This window comes from Platichthys flesus, chromosome 5, assembly GCF_949316205.1.
Source record: "Platichthys flesus chromosome 5, fPlaFle2.1, whole genome shotgun sequence".
Taxonomy (NCBI): Eukaryota; Metazoa; Chordata; class Actinopteri; order Pleuronectiformes; family Pleuronectidae; genus Platichthys; species Platichthys flesus.
Window position 1 is genome coordinate 17686048 of NC_084949.1, and position 20072 is coordinate 17706119.

Below are 20072 nucleotides of genomic sequence, written 5' to 3' on the forward strand. Positions count from 1 at the left end.
CACCCCAAGTTAACATGACCTTACCACCAGTCAACATGACCTCACCTCCAGTCACCATGACCTCACCACCAGTCATCATGACTTCACCACCAGTTAACTTGACCTCCCCACCAATCACCATGACATCACAACAAGTCATCACAACCTCTGCACCAGTCACCATGACATCACCACCACCAGTCAACATGACATCTCCACCAAGCAACATTACTTCACCACCAGTCACCATGACCTCACCACCAGTCACCATGACCTCACCACCAGTCATCATGACTTCACCACCAGTTAACTTGACCTCCCCACCAGTCAACATGACATCACCACCACCAGTCAACATGACATCTCCACCATCAGTCAACATGACATCTCCAACAGTCAACATTACTTCACCACCAGTCACCATGACATCACCACCACCAGTTAACATGACCTCACCACCAGTCATCATGACCTCGGCACCTGTTACCATGACATCACCACCAGTCAACATGACCTCACCACCAGTCACCCTGATCTCACCACCAGTCAACATGACCTCACCACCAATCAACATGACATCTCCACCAGTCAACAAGACATCTCCACCAGTCACCTTGACCTCACCACCAGTCAACAAGACATCAACACCACCAGTCAACATGACCTCACCACCAGTTGTCATGACCTCACCACCAGTGACCATGACATCACCAGCAGTCAACATGACATCACCAACACCAGTCAACATGACCTCCCCACTAGTCACCATGATATCACAACAAAAAGTCATCACAACCTCTGCATCAGTCACCATGACATCACCACCACCAGTCAACCTGACATCTCCACTAAGCAACATTACCTCACCACCAGTCAACTTGACATCACCACCACTAGTCAACATTACCTCACCATCTGTCATAATGACCTCTCAACCAGTTACCATGATATCAACACCACCAGTTAACATGACCTCACCACCAGTCAACAAGACCTCACCTCCAGTCACCATGACCTCACCACCAGTCATCATGACTTCACCACCAGTTAACTTGACCTCCCCACCAGTCACCATGACATCACAACAACAAGTCATCACAACCCCTGCACCAGTCACCATGACATCACCACCACCAGTCAACATGACATCTCCACCAAGCAACAGTACCTCACCACCATCAGTCAACATGACCTCACCACCAGTCATAACGACCTCTCAACCAGTTACCATGATATCAACACCACCAGTTAACATGACCTCACCACCAGTCAACATAACCTCACCTCCAGTCACCATGACCTCACCACCAGTCATCATGACCTCACCACCAGTCAACATGACCTCACCAACAGTCACCATGACCTCATCAACAGTCAACATGACATCACCATCATCAGTCAACATGACCTCACCACCAGTCACAGTGACCTCACCACCAGTCATCCTGACCTCAGCACCAGTCAACTTGACATCACCACCACTAGTCAACATGACCTCACCACCAGTAATAATGACCTCTCAACCAGTTACCATGATATCAGCACCACCAGTTAACATGACCTCACCACCAGTCAACATGACCTCACCTCCAGTCACCATGACCTCACCACCAGTCATCATGACTTCACCACCAGTTAACTTGACATTACCACCAGTCAACATGACATCACCACCACCAGTCAACATGACATTTCCACCAGTCACCTTGACCTCACCACTTTTCAACATGACATCACTACCACCAGTCAACCTGACCTCACCACCAGTCATCATGACCTCACCAACAGTTACCATGACATCAACACCCCAAGTTAACATGACCTTACCACCAGTCAACATGACCTCACCTCCAGTCACCATGACCTCACCAACAGTCATCATGACTTCACCACCAGTTAACTTGACCTCCCCACCAATCACCATGACATCACAACAAGTCATCACAACCTCTGCACCAGTCACCATGACATCACCACCACCAGTCAACATGACATCTCCACCAAGCAACATTACTTCACCACCAGTCACCATGACCTCACCACCAGTCACCATGACCTCACCACCAGTCATCATGACTTCACCACCAGTTAACTTGACCTCCCCACCAGTCAACATGACATCTCCACCATCAGTCAACATGACATCTCCAACAGTCAACATTACTTCACCACCAGTCACCATGACATCACCACCACCAGTTAACATGACCTCACCACCAGTCATCATGACCTCGGCACCTGTTACCATGACATCACCACCAGTCAACATGACCTCACCACCAGTCACCCTGATCTCACCACCAGTCAACATGACCTCACCACCAATCAACATGACATCTCCACCAGTCAACAAGACATCTCCACCAGTCACCTTGACCTCACCACCAGTCAACAAGACATCAACACCACCAGTCAACATGACCTCACCACCAGTTGTCATGACCTCACCACCAGTGACCATGACATCACCAGCAGTCAACATGACATCACCAACACCAGTCAACATGACCTCCCCACTAGTCACCATGATATCACAACAAAAAGTCATCACAACCTCTGCATCAGTCACCATGACATCACCGCCACCAGTCAACCTGACATCTCCACTAAGCAACATTACCTCACCACCAGTCAACTTGACATCACCACCACTAGTCAACATTACCTCACCATCTGTCATAATGACCTCTCAACCAGTTACCATGATATCAACACCACCAGTTAACATGACCTCACCACCAGTCAACAAGACCTCACCTCCAGTCACCATGACCTCACCACCAGTCATCATGACTTCACCACCAGTTAACTTGACCTCCCCACCAGTCACCATGACATCACAACAACAAGTCATCACAACCCCTGCACCAGTCACCATGACATCACCACCACCAGTCAACCTGACATCTCCACCAAGCAACAGTACCTCACCACCATCAGTCAACATGACCTCACCACCAGTCATAACGACCTCTCAACCAGTTACCATGATATCAACACCACCAGTTAACATGACCTCACCACCAGTCAACATAACCTCACCTCCAGTCACCATGACCTCACCACCAGTCATCATGACCTCACCACCAGTCAACATGACCTCACCAACAGTCACCATGACCTCATCAACAGTCAACATGACATCACCATCATCAGTCAACATGACCTCACCACCAGTCACAGTGACCTCACCACCAGTCATCCTGACCTCAGCACCAGTCAACTTGACATCACCACCACTAGTCAACATGACCTCACCACCAGTAATAATGACCTCTCAACCAGTTACCATGATATCAGCACCACCAGTTAACATGACCTCACTACCAGTCATCATGACTTCACCACCAGTAAACTTGACATCTCCACCAGTCAACATGACATCTCCACCAGTCACCTTGACCTCACCACCAGTCAACAAGACATCAACACCACCAGTCAACATGACCTCACCACCAGTTGTCATGACCTCACCACCAGTGACCATGACATCACCAGCAGTCAACATGACATCACCAACACCAGTCAACATGACCTCCCCACTAGTCACCATGACATCACAACAACAAGTCATCACAACCTCTGCACCAGTCACCATGACATCACCACCACCAGTCAACCTGACATCTCCACCGAGCAACATTACCTCACCACCATCAGTCAACATGACATCTCCACCAGTCAACATTACTTCACCACCTGTCACCATGACATCACAACCACCAGTTAACATGACATCTCTGCCAGTCAACATGACATCTCCAACAGTCACCTTGACCTCACCAACAGTCAACATGACATCAACAGTCAACATGACCTCACCAAAAGACACCATGACCTCATCAACAGTCAACATGACATCACCACCATCAGTCAACATGACCTCAACACCAGTCACAGTGACCTCACAACCAGTCATCCTGACCTCACCACCAGTCAACTTGACATCACCACCACTAGTCAACATGACCTCACCACCAGTCATAATGACCTCTCAACCAGTTACCATGATATCAACACCACCAGTTAACATGACCTCACCACCAGTTAACTTGACCTCCCCGAGAGTCACCATGACATCACAACAACAAGTCATCACAACCTCTGCACCAGTCACCATGACATCACCACCACCAGTCAACATGACATCTCCACCAAGCAACATTACCTCACCACCATCAGTCAACATGACATCTCCACCAGTCAACATTACTTCACCACCAGTCACCATGATATCACCACCACCAGTTAACATGACATCTCCGCCAGTCACAATGACATCTCCACCAGTAACCTTGACCTCACCACCAGTAATAATGACCTCTCAACCAGTTACCATGATATCAGCACCACCAGTTAACATGACCTCACCACCAGTCAACATGACCTCACCTCCAGTCACCATGACCTCACCACCAGTCATCATGACTTCACCACCAGTTAACTTGACATTACCACCAGTCAACATGACATCACCACCACCAGTCAACATGACATTTCCACCAGTCACCTTGACCTCACCACTTTTCAACATGACATCACTACCACCAGTCAACATGACCTCACCACCAGTCATCATGACCTCACCAACAGTTACCATGACATCAACACCCCAAGTTAACATGACCTTACCACCAGTCAACATGACCTCACCTCCAGTCACCATGACCTCACCACCAGTCATCATGACTTCACCACCAGTTAACTTGACCTCCCCACCAATCACCATGACATCACAACAAGTCATCACAACCTCTGCACCAGTCACCATGACATCACCACCACCAGTCAACATGACATCTCCACCAAGCAACATTACTTCACCACCAGTCACCATGACCTCACCACCAGTCACCATGACCTCACCACCAGTCATCATGACTTCACCACCAGTTAACTTGACCTCCCCACCAGTCAACATGACATCACCAGCACCAGTCAACATGACATCTCCACCATCAGTCAACATGACATCTCCAACAGTCAACATTACTTCACCACCAGTCACCATGACATCACCACCACCAGTTAACATGACCTCACCACCAGTCATCATGACCTCGGCACCTGTTACCATGACATCACCACCAGTCAACATGACCTCACCACCAGTCACCCTGATCTCACCACCAGTCAACATGACCTCACCACCAATCAACATGACATCTCCACCAGTCAACAAGACATCTCCACCAGTCACCTTGACCTCACCACCAGTCAACAAGACATCAACACCACCAGTCAACATGACCTCACCACCAGTTGTCATGACCTCACCACCAGTGACCATGACATCACCAGCAGTCAACATGACATCACCAACACCAGTCAACATGACCTCCCCACTAGTCACCATGATATCACAACAAAAAGTCATCACAACCTCTGCATCAGTCACCATGACATCACCACCACCAGTCAACCTGACATCTCCACTAAGCAACATTACCTCACCACCAGTCAACTTGACATCACCACCACTAGTCAACATTACCTCATCATCTGTCATAATGACCTCTCAACCAGTTACCATGATATCAACACCACCAGTTAACATGACCTCACCACCAGTCAACAAGACCTCACCTCCAGTCACCATGACCTCACCACCAGTCATCATGACTTCACCACCAGTTAACTTGACCTCCCCACCAGTCACCATGACATCACAACAACAAGTCATCACAACCCCTGCACCAGTCACCATGACATCACCACCACCAGTCAACATGACATCTCCACCAAGCAACAGTACCTCACCACCATCAGTCAACATGACCTCACCACCAGTCATAACGACCTCTCAACCAGTTACCATGATATCAACACCACCAGTTAACATGACCTCACCACCAGTCAACATAACCTCACCTCCAGTCACCATGACCTCACCACCAGTCATCATGACCTCACCACCAGTCAACATGACCTCACCAACAGTCACCATGACCTCATCAACAGTCAACATGACATCACCATCATCAGTCAACATGACCTCACCACCAGTCACAGTGACCTCACCACCAGTCATCCTGACCTCAGCACCAGTCAACTTGACATCACCACCACTAGTCAACATGACCTCACCACCAGTAATAATGACCTCTCAACCAGTTACCATGATATCAGCACCACCAGTTAACATGACCTCACCACCAGTCAACATGACCTCACCTCCAGTCACCATGACCTCACCACCAGTCATCATGACTTCACCACCAGTTAACTTGACATTACCACCAGTCAACATGACATCACCACCACCAGTCAACATGACATTTCCACCAGTCACCTTGACCTCACCACTTTTCAACATGACATCACTACCACCAGTCAACATGACCTCACCACCAGTCATCATGACCTCACCAACAGTTACCATGACATCAACACCCCAAGTTAACATGACCTTACCACCAGTCAACATGACCTCACCTCCAGTCACCATGACCTCACCACCAGTCATCATGACTTCACCACCAGTTAACTTGACCTCCCCACCAATCACCATGACATCACAACAAGTCATCACAACCTCTGCACCAGTCACCATGACATCACCACCACCAGTCAACATGACATCTCCACCAAGCAACATTACTTCACCACCAGTCACCATGACCTCACCACCAGTCACCATGACCTCACCACCAGTCATCATGACTTCACCACCAGTTAACTTGACCTCCCCACCAGTCAACATGACATCACCACCACCAGTCAACATGACATCTCCACCATCAGTCAACATGACATCTCCAACAGTCAACATTACTTCACCACCAGTCACCATGACATCACCACCACCAGTTAACATGACCTCACCACCAGTCATCATGACCTCGGCACCTGTTACCATGACATCACCACCAGTCAACATGACCTCACCACCAGTCACCCTGATCTCACCACCAGTCAACATGACCTCACCACCAATCAACATGACATCTCCACCAGTCAACAAGACATCTCCACCAGTCACCTTGACCTCACCACCAGTCAACAAGACATCAACACCACCAGTCAACATGACCTCACCACCAGTTGTCATGACCTCACCACCAGTGACCATGACATCACCAGCAGTCAACATGACATCACCAACACCAGTCAACATGACCTCCCCACTAGTCACCATGATATCACAACAAAAAGTCATCACAACCTCTGCATCAGTCACCATGACATCATCGCCACCAGTCAACCTGACATCTCCACTAAGCAACATTACCTCACCACCAGTCAACTTGACATCACCACCACTAGTCAACATTACCTCACCATCTGTCATAATGACCTCTCAACCAGTTACCATGATATCAACACCACCAGTTAACATGACCTCACCACCAGTCAACAAGACCTCACCTCCAGTCACCATGACCTCACCACCAGTCATCATGACTTCACCACCAGTTAACTTGACCTCCCCACCAGTCACCATGACATCACAACAACAAGTCATCACAACCCCTGCACCAGTCACCATGACATCACCACCACCAGTCAACCTGACATCTCCACCAAGCAACAGTACCTCACCACCATCAGTCAACATGACCTCACCACCAGTCATAACGACCTCTCAACCAGTTACCATGATATCAACACCACCAGTTAACATGAACTCACCACCAGTCAACATAACCTCACCTCCAGTCACCATGACCTCACCACCAGTCATCATGACCTCACCACCAGTCAACATGACCTCACCAACAGTCACCATGACCTCATCAACAGTCAACATGACATCACCATCATCAGTCAACATGACCTCACCACCAGTCACAGTGACCTCACCACCAGTCATCCTGACCTCAGCACCAGTCAACTTGACATCACCACCACTAGTCAACATGACCTCACCACCAGTCATAATGACCTCTCAACCAGTTACCATGATATCAACACCACCAGTTAACATGACCTCACCACTAGTCAACATGACCTCACCACCAGTCATAATGACCTCTCAACCAGTTACCATGATATCAACACCACCAGTTAACATGACCTCACCACCAGTTAACTTGACCTCCCCGAGAGTCACCATGACATCACAACAACAAGTCATCACAACCTCTGCACCAGTCACCATGACATCACCACCACCAGTCAACATGACATCCCCACCAAGCAACATTACCTCACCACCATCAGTCAACATGACATCTCCACCAGTCAACATTACTTCACCACCAGTCACCATGATATCACCACCACCAGTTAACATGACATCTCCGCCAGTCACAATGACATCTCCACCAGTAACCTTGACCTTACCACCAGTCAACATGACATCACCAGTCAACATGACCTCACCAACAGTCACCATGACCTCATCAACAGTCAACATGACCTCACCATCAGTCACAGTGACCTCACAACCAGTCATCCTGACCTCACCACCAGTTAACTTGACATCAACACCACTAGTCAACATGACCTCACCACCAGTAATAATGACCTCTCAACCAGTTACCATGATATCAGCACCACCAGTTAACATGACCTCACCACCAGTCAACATGACCTCACCTCCAGTCACCATGACCTCACCACCAGTCATCATGACTTCACCACCAGTTAACTTGACATTACCACTAGTCAACATATCATCACCACCACCAGTCAACATGACATTTCCACCAGTCACCTTGACCTCACAACTTTTCAACATGACATCACTACCACCAGTCAACATGACCTCACCACCAGTCATCATGACCTCACCAACAGTTACCATGACATCAACACCACCAGTTAACATGACCTCACCACCAGTCAACATAACCTCACCTCCAGTCACCATGACCTCATCAACAGTCATCATGACCTCACCACCAGTCAACATGACCTCACCAACAGTCACCATGACCTCATCAACAGTCAACATGACATCACCATCATCAGTCAACATGACCTCACCACCAGTCACAGTGACCTCACCACCAGTCATCCTGACCTCACCACCAGTCAACTTGACATCACCACCACTAGTCAACATGACCTCACCACCAGTCATAATGACCTCTCAACCAGTTACCATGATATCAACACCACCAGTTAACATGACCTCACCACCAGTCAACATGACCTCACCTCCATTCAACATGACCTCACCACCAGTCATCATGACTTCACCACCAGTTAACTTGACCTCCCCACCAGTCACCATGACATCACAACAACAACTCATCACAACCCCTGCACCAGTCACCATGACATCACCACCACCAGTCAACATGACATCTCCACCAAGCAACATTACCTCACCACCATCAGTCAACATGACATCTCCACCAGTCAACATTACTTCACCACTTGTCAACATGACATCACTACCACCAGTCAACATGACCTCACCACCAGTCATCATGACCTCACCACCTGTTACCATGACATCACTACCAGTCAACATGACATCACCACCACCATTCAACATGACCTCACCACCAGTTGTCATGACCTCACCACCAGTGACCATGACATCACCACCACCAGTCAACATAACCTCAATACCAGTCAACATGACATCACCACAACCAGTCAACATGACATCACAACCATTATTTACCATGACATCACCACCAGTTAACATGACCTCGCCACCAGTCACCCTGATCTCACCAACAGTCACCATGACCTCATCAACAGTCAACATGACATCACCACCATCAGTCATCATGACCTCACCACCAGTCAACATGACCTCACAACCAGTCATCCTGACCTCACCACCAGTCAACTTGACATCACCACCACTAGTCAACATGACCTCACCACCAGTCATAATTACCTCTCTACCAGTTACCATGATATCAACACCACCAGTTAACATGACCTCACCACCAGTCAACATGACCTCACCTCCAGTCACCATGACCTCACCACCAGTCATCATGACTTCACCACCAGTTAACTTGACCTCCCCACCAGTCACCATGACATCACAACAAGTCATCACAACCTCTGCACCAGTCACCATGACATCACCACCACCAGTCAACATGACATCTCCACCAAGCAACATTACCTCACCACCATCAGTCAACATGACATCTCCACCAGTCAACATTACTTCACCACTTGTCAACATGGCATCACTACCACCAGTCAACATGACCTCACCACCAGTCATCATGACCTCACCACCAGTTACCATGACATCTCCACCAGTCAACATGACATCTCCACCAGTCACCTTGACCTCACCACTTGTCAACATGACATCACTTCCACCAGTCAACATGACCTCACCACCAGTCATCATGACCTCACCACCTGTTACCATGACATCACTACCAGTCAACATGACATCACCACCACCAGTCAACATGACCTCACCACCAGTTAACATTACCTCACCAACATCAGTCAACACAACCTCACCACCAGTCACCATGACATCACCACAACCAGTCAACATGACTTCACCACCAGTCACCATGACATCACCACCACCAGTTAACATGACCTCACCGCCAGTCAGCATGACATCTCTACCAGTCAACATGACATCTCCACCAGTCACCATGACGTCACCATCAGTCAATATGACATCACCACAACCAGTCAACATGACCTCACCTCCAGTCACCATGACATCTCCCCCAGTCAACATGACATCTCCACCCGTCACCTTGACCTCACCACCAGTCGTCATGACCTCATCACCAGTGACCATGACATCACCACCAGTCAACATGACCTCACCACCGGTCGTCATGACCTCATCACCAGTGACCATGACATCACCAGCAGTCAACATGACATCACCAACACCAGTCAACATGACTTCCCCACCAGTCCTCATGACCTCACCACCAGTCACCATGACATCACCACCAAGCAACATTACCTCACCACCATCAGTCAACATGACATCTCCAACAGTCAACATTACTTCACCACTAGTCACCATGACATCACCACCACCAGTTAACATGACATCTCTGCCAGTCAACATGACATCTCCACCAGTCACCTTGACCTCACCACCAGTCAACATGACCTCACCAACAGTCACCATGACCTCATCAACAGTCAACATGACATTTCCACCAGTCACCTTGACCTCACCACTTGTCAACATTACATCTCCTCTAATCAACGTGACCTCACCACCAGTCAACTTGACATCACCACCACCAATCAACATGACCTCACCACCAGTCAACATCACCTCACCACCAGTCACCAGGACATTTCCACCAGTCACCTTGACTTCACCACCAGTTACCATGACATTACAACCCGTCAACATGACATCACCACCAGTCAACATGACGTCACCACCACCAGTCAACATAACCTCACCACCAGTCACTATGACACCACCACCAATCAACATGACGTCTCCACCTTCAGTCAACATGACTTCACCACCAGTCACCAGGACATCACCACCATTCAGCATGACCTCACCACCAGTCAACATGACATCACCACCACCAATCAACATGACATCTCCACCTTCAGTCAACATGACCTCACCACCAGTCAACATGACATTACCTCCAATCAACATGACCTCACCAACAGTCAACATTACATCTCCACCAATCAACGTGACCTCACCACCAGTCAACATGACATCACCACCAGTCAGCATGACATCACCACCAATCTCCACCGTGTCACCTATAGGTATCAGTTTCTCTTCAATGTTCTCAGTAGAGAACACCTTTTATTTAATTCATCATCAGGTCATGTATCATTCAGGAATGGTGTTTATATTATAATTATGGTACAAATCAGGTAGACCCTAATTTTTAATATACTTCTAGGCAATGCAACCTCCTCACCAACATCTGGATCCTCAGCAGCGGTTGTCACAACAGTTGCACAAGAAGAAGATTCAACACTTCCGTTGGAATTTAAATTGCAACAAAATTTTACCTCACAACTTGGAAACAAATCATCCGAGGAGTTCAAGACATTAGAAACTACAATAGTAACAGCAGTAAGTACAAAGAAATATCTTAATATTTTTATGTCATTCTTAATATATAAGTGTTCATAATCAATGTGAATTGGTAAACAAAATATAGGGATGATCGTATGTTAATTTCCCCGGGAATAAGCTGGGATCTGAATGAAAGAAACCAGGCCCATTTAGGAAACTGGTATCTATGACTGTATGAAATGTGATTCTGCTTAATAGAGCTTGGTGGAGGTATGCACACTATGGAGTGTGTTCTCGTCTCTGAGAAATCAATGTAAATGTTGTAAAAGAAACTATTTCTCAAAGTTAATGATACTGAAAAAAGAAGGAGAGTTGTGACAGCAGGGTTGCTTTGGGTTTAAATGACAAAAAATGAGACAGTGTTTATGTAGTTGAAACCGTCTTCCTTCTCTAATCCTGTTTTGGTATATTACTCTTACTGTTTGTCAATTTCATTTCCCCAGCTTGATGCTGTCTATTCGGAAGAATATGGAGACAGATTCGTTGGAACTAAGATCATCTCTTTCAGGTAAGTGACATCACACTTTATCGAACGTCTGAAGAAGAAAATAGTAACTGTGTCACTAAAGCTGTTTGCAGGGAACTGTAGTAATTGAAATAGAGTCAGTATGTGTGGAATTCCCATTCTTTATTTAATAAATAGTTTTGACTTTATCAAATGTCTGCTGTACATTTTGGTATAATTTTGACATGTCAATAAGAATGGCTGTAAATGAAGAAGGATGACATGACAACTGCCAAAAGTGAAGCCAAAGTATCTGGATCACATGCCAGTGGCTTCTAACAGAAAAGGTCATAAATTCTGTCCTCTCCATCTTAACATATGGGACAGAGGCTTATATCCCAAAAAGTGTTAAAAATACATGTCAGATATTTGTTTTTTTACCAAAGACGATTTCTGACAATTCAGGTAATTTGTATTTATTTTAATCAAAAGGTAAAATTTATGTTTTATATTAGTTATTTTAAGGTACAAAAATCGGGTGAGACATAATGATTGACAGCTGGGATTGACGTTTGATTGGGCTGCTGGGTTTATTGGCACCTACACCCTGGCCAACCTCCAAGATGACTATTGCACAGACTCAGATTTCAATGGCATGAGATCGCAGCATCCTTACCAGTGATATTTTATCTTCATTTTTGGAAAAAGTGGAGTGAAATATTGATACATCGTTCATCTATGTATAAACAGTTACTGGTCATGAATGACACGTAACAATATTAATGATTTTCCTTACAGTAAAGGATCAGTTGTTGTAGAGGCTGAGCTTCAGTTCAAAAATACCAGCTCAGTGCCAGAAACTACTGCTGCGGAAAATGTTCTGGTGGATGAAGCAACCAACAATCCCAACTTCTCTCTTTCAATTAACACATCAAGCATTGTTATAACAGGTAAGCATTGTGTAATAGGTTTTGTTGCTAACACTACATAATACAGAAATTGACTACAGCTGAAAATATTAAAAAAATATGAGTTGAAATGGTCAAATTTGTTTGGATAAAAAGTGACACTCTTCAGAAGAGTTTGTCTGCACAAATAGCAACTCTCCTGAAGACTGCATTCTTCTGATAAAGACCATGTTTGACAGTCAAGTTTTGTGGTGACCAATCTTAGAGATAAGAAGACTAAACCTCCTATATGGTAAAGGTTGGGAAGATAAGCTGTAATTTGTGTGTTGCGATACGTATGTTAACCGTGATTATTTTGACTATGTAGAGACGATTTTGTACTGATTCAAAAGATCCTGAAACCACTGAAACAATATCCTTTTGGTTGTTACAGAAATTGCTACACCAACAACAAGCCCAGCAACTGTTACAACTGTGCCTATCACTTCAGCTGCCAATGTCACAGTTGCTACAACTGCTGCAACCTATGTTCCAACTGGCTCTACAGGTGTGAATATGACCTCACCACTAGTTAACATGACCTCACCACCAGTCAACATTACATCTCTACCAATCAACGTGACCTCACCACCAGTCAACTTGACATCACCACCACCTATCAACATGACCTCACCACCAGTCAACATGACCTCACCACCTATCATCATGACATCACCACCAGTCAACATGACATCACCACCACCAATCAACATGACCTCACCACCATTCATCTCGACCTCACCACTATTCACAATGACATCACAACCCGTCCACTTGTCATCACCACCACCAGTCAACATGACCTCACCACCAGTCACTATGACACCACCACCAATCAACATGACGTCTCCACCTTCAGTCAACATGACTTCACCACCAGTCATCAAGACATCACCACCATTCAGCATGACCTTACCACCAGTCAACATGACATCACCACCACCAATCAACATGACGTCTCCACCTTCAGTCAACATGACCTCACCACCAGTCAACATGACATTACCTCCAATCAACATGACCTCACCAACACTCAACATTACATCTCCACCAATCAACGTGACCTCACCACCAGTCAACGTGACATCACCACCACCAATCAACATGACCTCATCACCAGTCATCAGGACCTCACCACCAGTCAACATGACATTACCTCCAATCAACATGACCTCACCAACAGTCAACATTACATCTCCACCAATCAACATGACCTCACCACCAGTCACCAGGACTTCACCACCAGTCAGCATGACATCACCACCAATCTCCACCGTGTCACCTATAGGTATCAGTTTCCCTTCAATGTTCTCAGTAGAGAACACCTTTTATTTAATTCATCATCAGGTCATGTATAATTCAGGAATGGTGTTTATATTATAATTATGGTACAATCAGGTAGACCCTAATTTTTAATATACTTCTAGGCAATGCAACCTCCTCACCAACATCTGGATCCTCAGCAGCGGTTGTCACAACAGTTGCACAAGAAGAAGATTCAACACTTCCGTTGGAATTTAAATTGCAACAAAATTTTACCTCACAACTTGGAAACAAATCATCCGAGGAGTTCAAGACATTAGAAAATACAATAGTTACAGCAGTAAGTACAAAGAAATATCTTAATATTTTTATTTCATTCTTAATATATTAGTGTTCATAATCAATGTGAATTGGTAAACAAAATATAGGGATGAACGTATGTTAATTTCCCCGGGAATAAGCTGGGATCTGAATGAAAGAAATCAGGCCCATTTAGGAAACTGGTATCTATGACTGTATGAAATGTGATTCTGCTTAATAGAGCTTGGTAGAGGTATGCACACTATGGAGTGTGTTCTCGTTCCCTGAGAAATCAATGTAAATGTTGTAAAAGAAACTATTTCTCAAAGTTAATGATACTGAAAAAGAAGGAGAGTTGTGACAGCAGGATTAAGAACCACTTCTTCAGCACTTGAAGCTCTGTTCATTAATGACTGAGTGATAAATGAAACAAATATTGCAATATTGTGGCAAACCAGTGACAATTTGTTACTCAAGCCTTGAAATACAAATGTAGACTTAACGATGAAAATTAAACAATCCTGTCGTATAAGCAGTTCTCTTTCATCTCTCATCCTGTTTTTAAAAATGTATTACCTGTCACTTTCTTTGGTCCAGGTTAATGAATTCCATCTGAAGACATTTGGAAATGAAATAAAATTGGAAAATAAATGACCAAAATGAGACAGTGTTTATGTAATTGCAACCGTCGTCCTTCTCTAATCCTGTTTTTGTATATTACTCTTACTATTTGTCAATTTCATTTCCCCAGATTGATGCTGTCTATTCGGAAGAATACGGAGACAGATTCATCGGGACTAAGATCATCTCTTTCAGGTAAATGACAATGGTTTTTCAATCAATCATTTTGACTTCATCAAATGTCTGCAGTACATTTTAGTATTATTTTGATATGGCTGTAAATGAAGAAGGATGACATGACAGCTGCCAAAAGTGAAGCCAAAGTATCTGGATCACAGATCTACACCCTGGCCCAGCTCCATGATGACTATTGCACAGACTCAGACTCCAAAAGCATGAGATGGCAGCATTCTTACCAGCGATATTTTGGCTTCATTTCTGGAAAGTGGGAAGAATTAGAGATGCATATCTCATCTATGTATAAACAGTTACTGGTCACAAATGCCACATAACATTATTAATGATTTTCCTTACAGTGAAGGATCAGTTGTTGTAGAGGCTGAGCTTCAGTTCAAAAATACCAGCTCAGTGCCAGAAACTACTGATGCGGAAAATGTTCTGGTGGATGAAGCAAGAAACAATCCCAACTTCTCTCTTTCAATTGACACATCAAGCATTGTTATAACAGGTATGCATTGTCAGATTGTTTTATTAACACTACATAACACAGTACTAAATCAACAGTTTAACTCTTTAATACGTATTTTGTGCTGTGTTTTAGACATGATAGCATGCTTTCTTTTGTAAAGAATAGTTCTTTTTTTGTTGAAGTGAGGGAGAGGCTTAATATAGATATAATTCAGAGGTAAAATATGGAAAACATTTCCTATTTACATTGCAAAGTTGTTTGGACTAAATGAAATTTGAATTTTATATTTTATATTCACACAACTCTGAAAAACATCACCAGAAAACGTTGAGCTTTATTTTGTGGCACAGCCATAAACAATCAGGCCCATTACTGTTTCTCGAGGTAGGATTACTGCCGTGTTTGATACGAGGGACGAATTGGCACTACAAAAGGGGAGGATTTGTTTGCCCAAGTTCTTTGTAAAAGTGCCTTAACATGATTATGAGTTTTTTTTTTAATTATGAAAATAATTTCAAACACCTTCGTGATTCAATTTATTCAAGCATACCATGGATATATACTCTTCTTTTGAATGTCTAGGAGCATTTATAGCCCAACTAGTAACATAGATAAATGTGGTATATATACAGTATATTAAAAAATATCTCACTGATAGTTGAGAATTTGTTTAGCATTACAATGTTTTGTTTCCAGGCACATAGCAGCCCCTTTCGTTGGGCTAGTCCTACTAGTGTCCAATATGATGGCAACAATATCGTAATGTAACAACATGCCAAAGTGGCAAATGAGGTGTCTATTTATGTTTATGTCTACAGCGTTGTGCGTGCATGATGGCTGATTTGCTAAACTGGTGTGGCTCGCATGCATGTGTTGACAATAATAACATGTCTTCTGCAGCACTTTTCCTTCCAGTCCCATCATTTAACATTAAGTCTACCTTTGATAATGAGCATCAGTATTAATAAGGACCCATCAGTAATGAGCCGTCAGAAGATAAAAGAGTTTTAAGCAGAAAACAGTAAAGTGATGTTTGTTTACCCTTAATTAGAGCAAGAGGACAGAGGACCCTGCTAATATGTTTTATGTGTTACAATTTTGTTTTCCTATTATTTTGAAAAACTGTATATAGTTTCATTTTCTACTCTGATATTAACTAAATGTCTGATTTTGTTGCTAACAGGAAAAAGTGCATCAACAGTTGCAACAACATCTGTTTCCACTGCTGCTCCTTCCAGTGCCCAAACGACTAATCCGACCCCTACAGTTGCCCCTACCAGCGCCCCAACAGCTGGTCCTACCCCTACAGTTGCCCCTACCAGCACCCCAAAAGCTGGTCCTACCCCTACAGTTGCCCCTACCAGCACCCCAACGGCTGGTCTGACCCCTACAGTTGCCCCTACCAGTGCCCCAACAGCTGGTCCTACCCCTACAGTTGCCCCTACCAGCGCCACAACGGCTGGTCCAACCCCTACAGTTGCCCCTACCAGTGCCCAAACGACTGATCCGACCCCTACAGTTGCCCCTACCAGCGCCCCAACAGCTGGTCCTACCTCTACAGTTGCCCCTACCAGCGCCCCAACAGCTGGTCCTACCTCTACAGTTGCCCCTACCAGCGCCCCAACAGCTGGTCCTAACCCTACAGTTGCCCCTACCAGTGCCCCAACAGCTGGTCCTACCCCTACAGTTGCCCCTACCAGCGCCCCAACGGCTGGTCTGACCCCTACAGTTGCCCCTACCAGTGCCCCAACAGCTGGTCCTACCCCTACAGTTGCCCCTACCAGCGCCACAACTGCTGGTCCAACCCCTTCAGTTGCCCCTACCAGTGCCCCAACAGCTGGTCCCAGCTCTACAGCTACTACAACTACTGCAACTACTACTACCACTCCTGGAACTACTACAACTACTGCAACTACTACTACCATTCCTGCAACAACTACAACTACTACAACTACTGCAACTACTACTACCACTCCTGCAACTACTACAACTACTGCAACTACTGCAACTACAACGTCCACCACTGCATCAACAGATCCTCCCTCATCTAGTGAGGGATCACTTGGCCTTACCTTTAGTCTGAACCGAACATTTACATCAGATCTATCCAACTCATCCTCAACAGCGTTCTCGACTTTAGCTTGGAAAGTGGTCACTGTGGTAAGATTTATACACATCTAATAGAATAATTCTAACAACACTTTAAACTTGCGATTTTGCTAAAATTGCCTGTAAATGTAAAATACATAAACCTATGTCTCTAATACTATTATAATTCTCTGAAACACTAGATTAGTGAAAACATATCAGATTTTACCTTCAATTTAAAATTTAAATTTATTTTACATTCATTAATACATCATTATTTGATGGATATATATTTATAAAAGTAATTACAACTCATAAGAAGGCAGAGAACAAATAAAGATACTGGCAATATTGTCAATTACAGAAGCTTGTAGTTACATTCTTCTTCTGATTTGAATATCCATCAATCAACATTTTAAGAATTACATACTTTTACATAATTACTTTTATTTCAGTAACTTTTTTATTATATTTCAAGGTTTTCTTTTTTAATGCAATTTGTTACCTTTACCTAAAGTCATATTGAGCCTACATCCTGGAACACCTCACTCGTTATGTAGAAATCTGTGCATTTGTGTAGTGCTTGTGGCCACATGTTTTTTGAATTTATTTCCCATTGATTGAGTTTTTCTCTTTCAGCTAAATGAAGCAGGGACAAAGAATTATGGAGCATCTTACCTTCGCTCCTTAGTTAATTCATTCAGGTAAGACAAAATCTTAGTCATTGATTTATTTCTGTAAGACATGTGCTGCTCATCTGCTGTCATAAAGTCTTATTTCTCTTTTATTTCTGCAGTGAAGGATCCGTGATTGTCGAATCAACGCTTGTGTTCAGCGATAAAGACTCTGTTCCCTCAGTGAGTGATGTAACTTCACAATTCAGCAAGGAACTTGCCAGCTCTACCTCTCTGAACGTTATACAGGGCTCCGTTTTTGCACGTAAGTTGTTGGTTTCATTTGAAAGTTCAAACTTAATGAACTTATAGTTTATGTTTATTCATTTATTACATCATTAAGTAATTTTTTATCTCATAATGCTCTTATAATTAAAAAAAAGAAAGAAAGTTAAATGAAAGCTAAAGGGGTTGGTATAAGGCTTCTGTTGGCACCTCTCATTTTAAACTTATGATATTACTTTGAATCCTGAGAAGTGGTCTGACCAGTGCGTTTGCTTTTTCTTATATTTCAGACTCAACATCAAAGAGTGCACCTCAGCGCACTGAGGCCTCATTGGCATTCTTCTCAGTAACACTGCTGGCTGTGGCACAGATGCTCATCAACTTGTAACAAGTGTGCTTTGGGAAAGAGAGAGAAAAACAAGTAACAATAAACCAGGAACAAAAGACAGAATTGCACATTATGAAATTTACAAATACCGTGTGTGGTGGTAAAAGGATATGTGCTTTGTGTCAAAGATTCACTACTTGTGTTTCAGCTCTATTTGTATAGCTTTTATTATCATTATGAATATCACATATGAATTGGCAATTTGGATAAGGCTGATGTTTTTTATGCTCTTTTGTGTTAAGGCAATGTTGACATTGTATTGTACTAAATATTTTAAAGTAAAAGAATTAAGCAGGATACAATTAACATCCAATTCCATAAATGAAGGAACTAGTTAAACCATAAAGAAGCATACCCATAAGGTTTAACAAGTTCCTGAAAGCTAGTTTAGAAATAATAATGTACGTTATAACAACTAAGATCTTAATTGATTGACAGTTTGTGTTTAATGAGACTACTATAATAAATTGTTGTCAGCAAATCAATAAAATGTTGCATTAGAAATAAGCTTGTGGGTTTTTC

The 20072-nt window shown here is 44.2% G+C and overlaps 1 protein-coding gene across 1 annotated transcript in view; it reads left to right on the forward strand.

Moving 5' to 3' along the window:
- LOC133953431 (uncharacterized) overlaps positions 1-19550 on the forward strand; it is a 32472-nt gene extending 12922 nt beyond the window's left edge. Inside the window, exons 2-13 of the mRNA XM_062387356.1 lie at positions 7956-8015; positions 12394-12458; positions 13194-13345; positions 13737-13850; positions 14136-14422; positions 15657-15721; positions 17443-17664; positions 17821-18104; positions 18148-18335; positions 18903-18967; positions 19060-19202; positions 19453-19550. Of these exons, the coding sequence (XP_062243340.1) occupies positions 7956-8015; positions 12394-12458; positions 13194-13345; positions 13737-13850; positions 14136-14422; positions 15657-15721; positions 17443-17664; positions 17821-18104; positions 18148-18335; positions 18903-18967; positions 19060-19202; positions 19453-19550 (1743 nt within the window). The remainder of the gene's footprint in view (positions 1-7955; positions 8016-12393; positions 12459-13193; positions 13346-13736; positions 13851-14135; positions 14423-15656; positions 15722-17442; positions 17665-17820; positions 18105-18147; positions 18336-18902; positions 18968-19059; positions 19203-19452) is intronic.
- Positions 19551-20072: the final 522 nt, after the last annotated feature.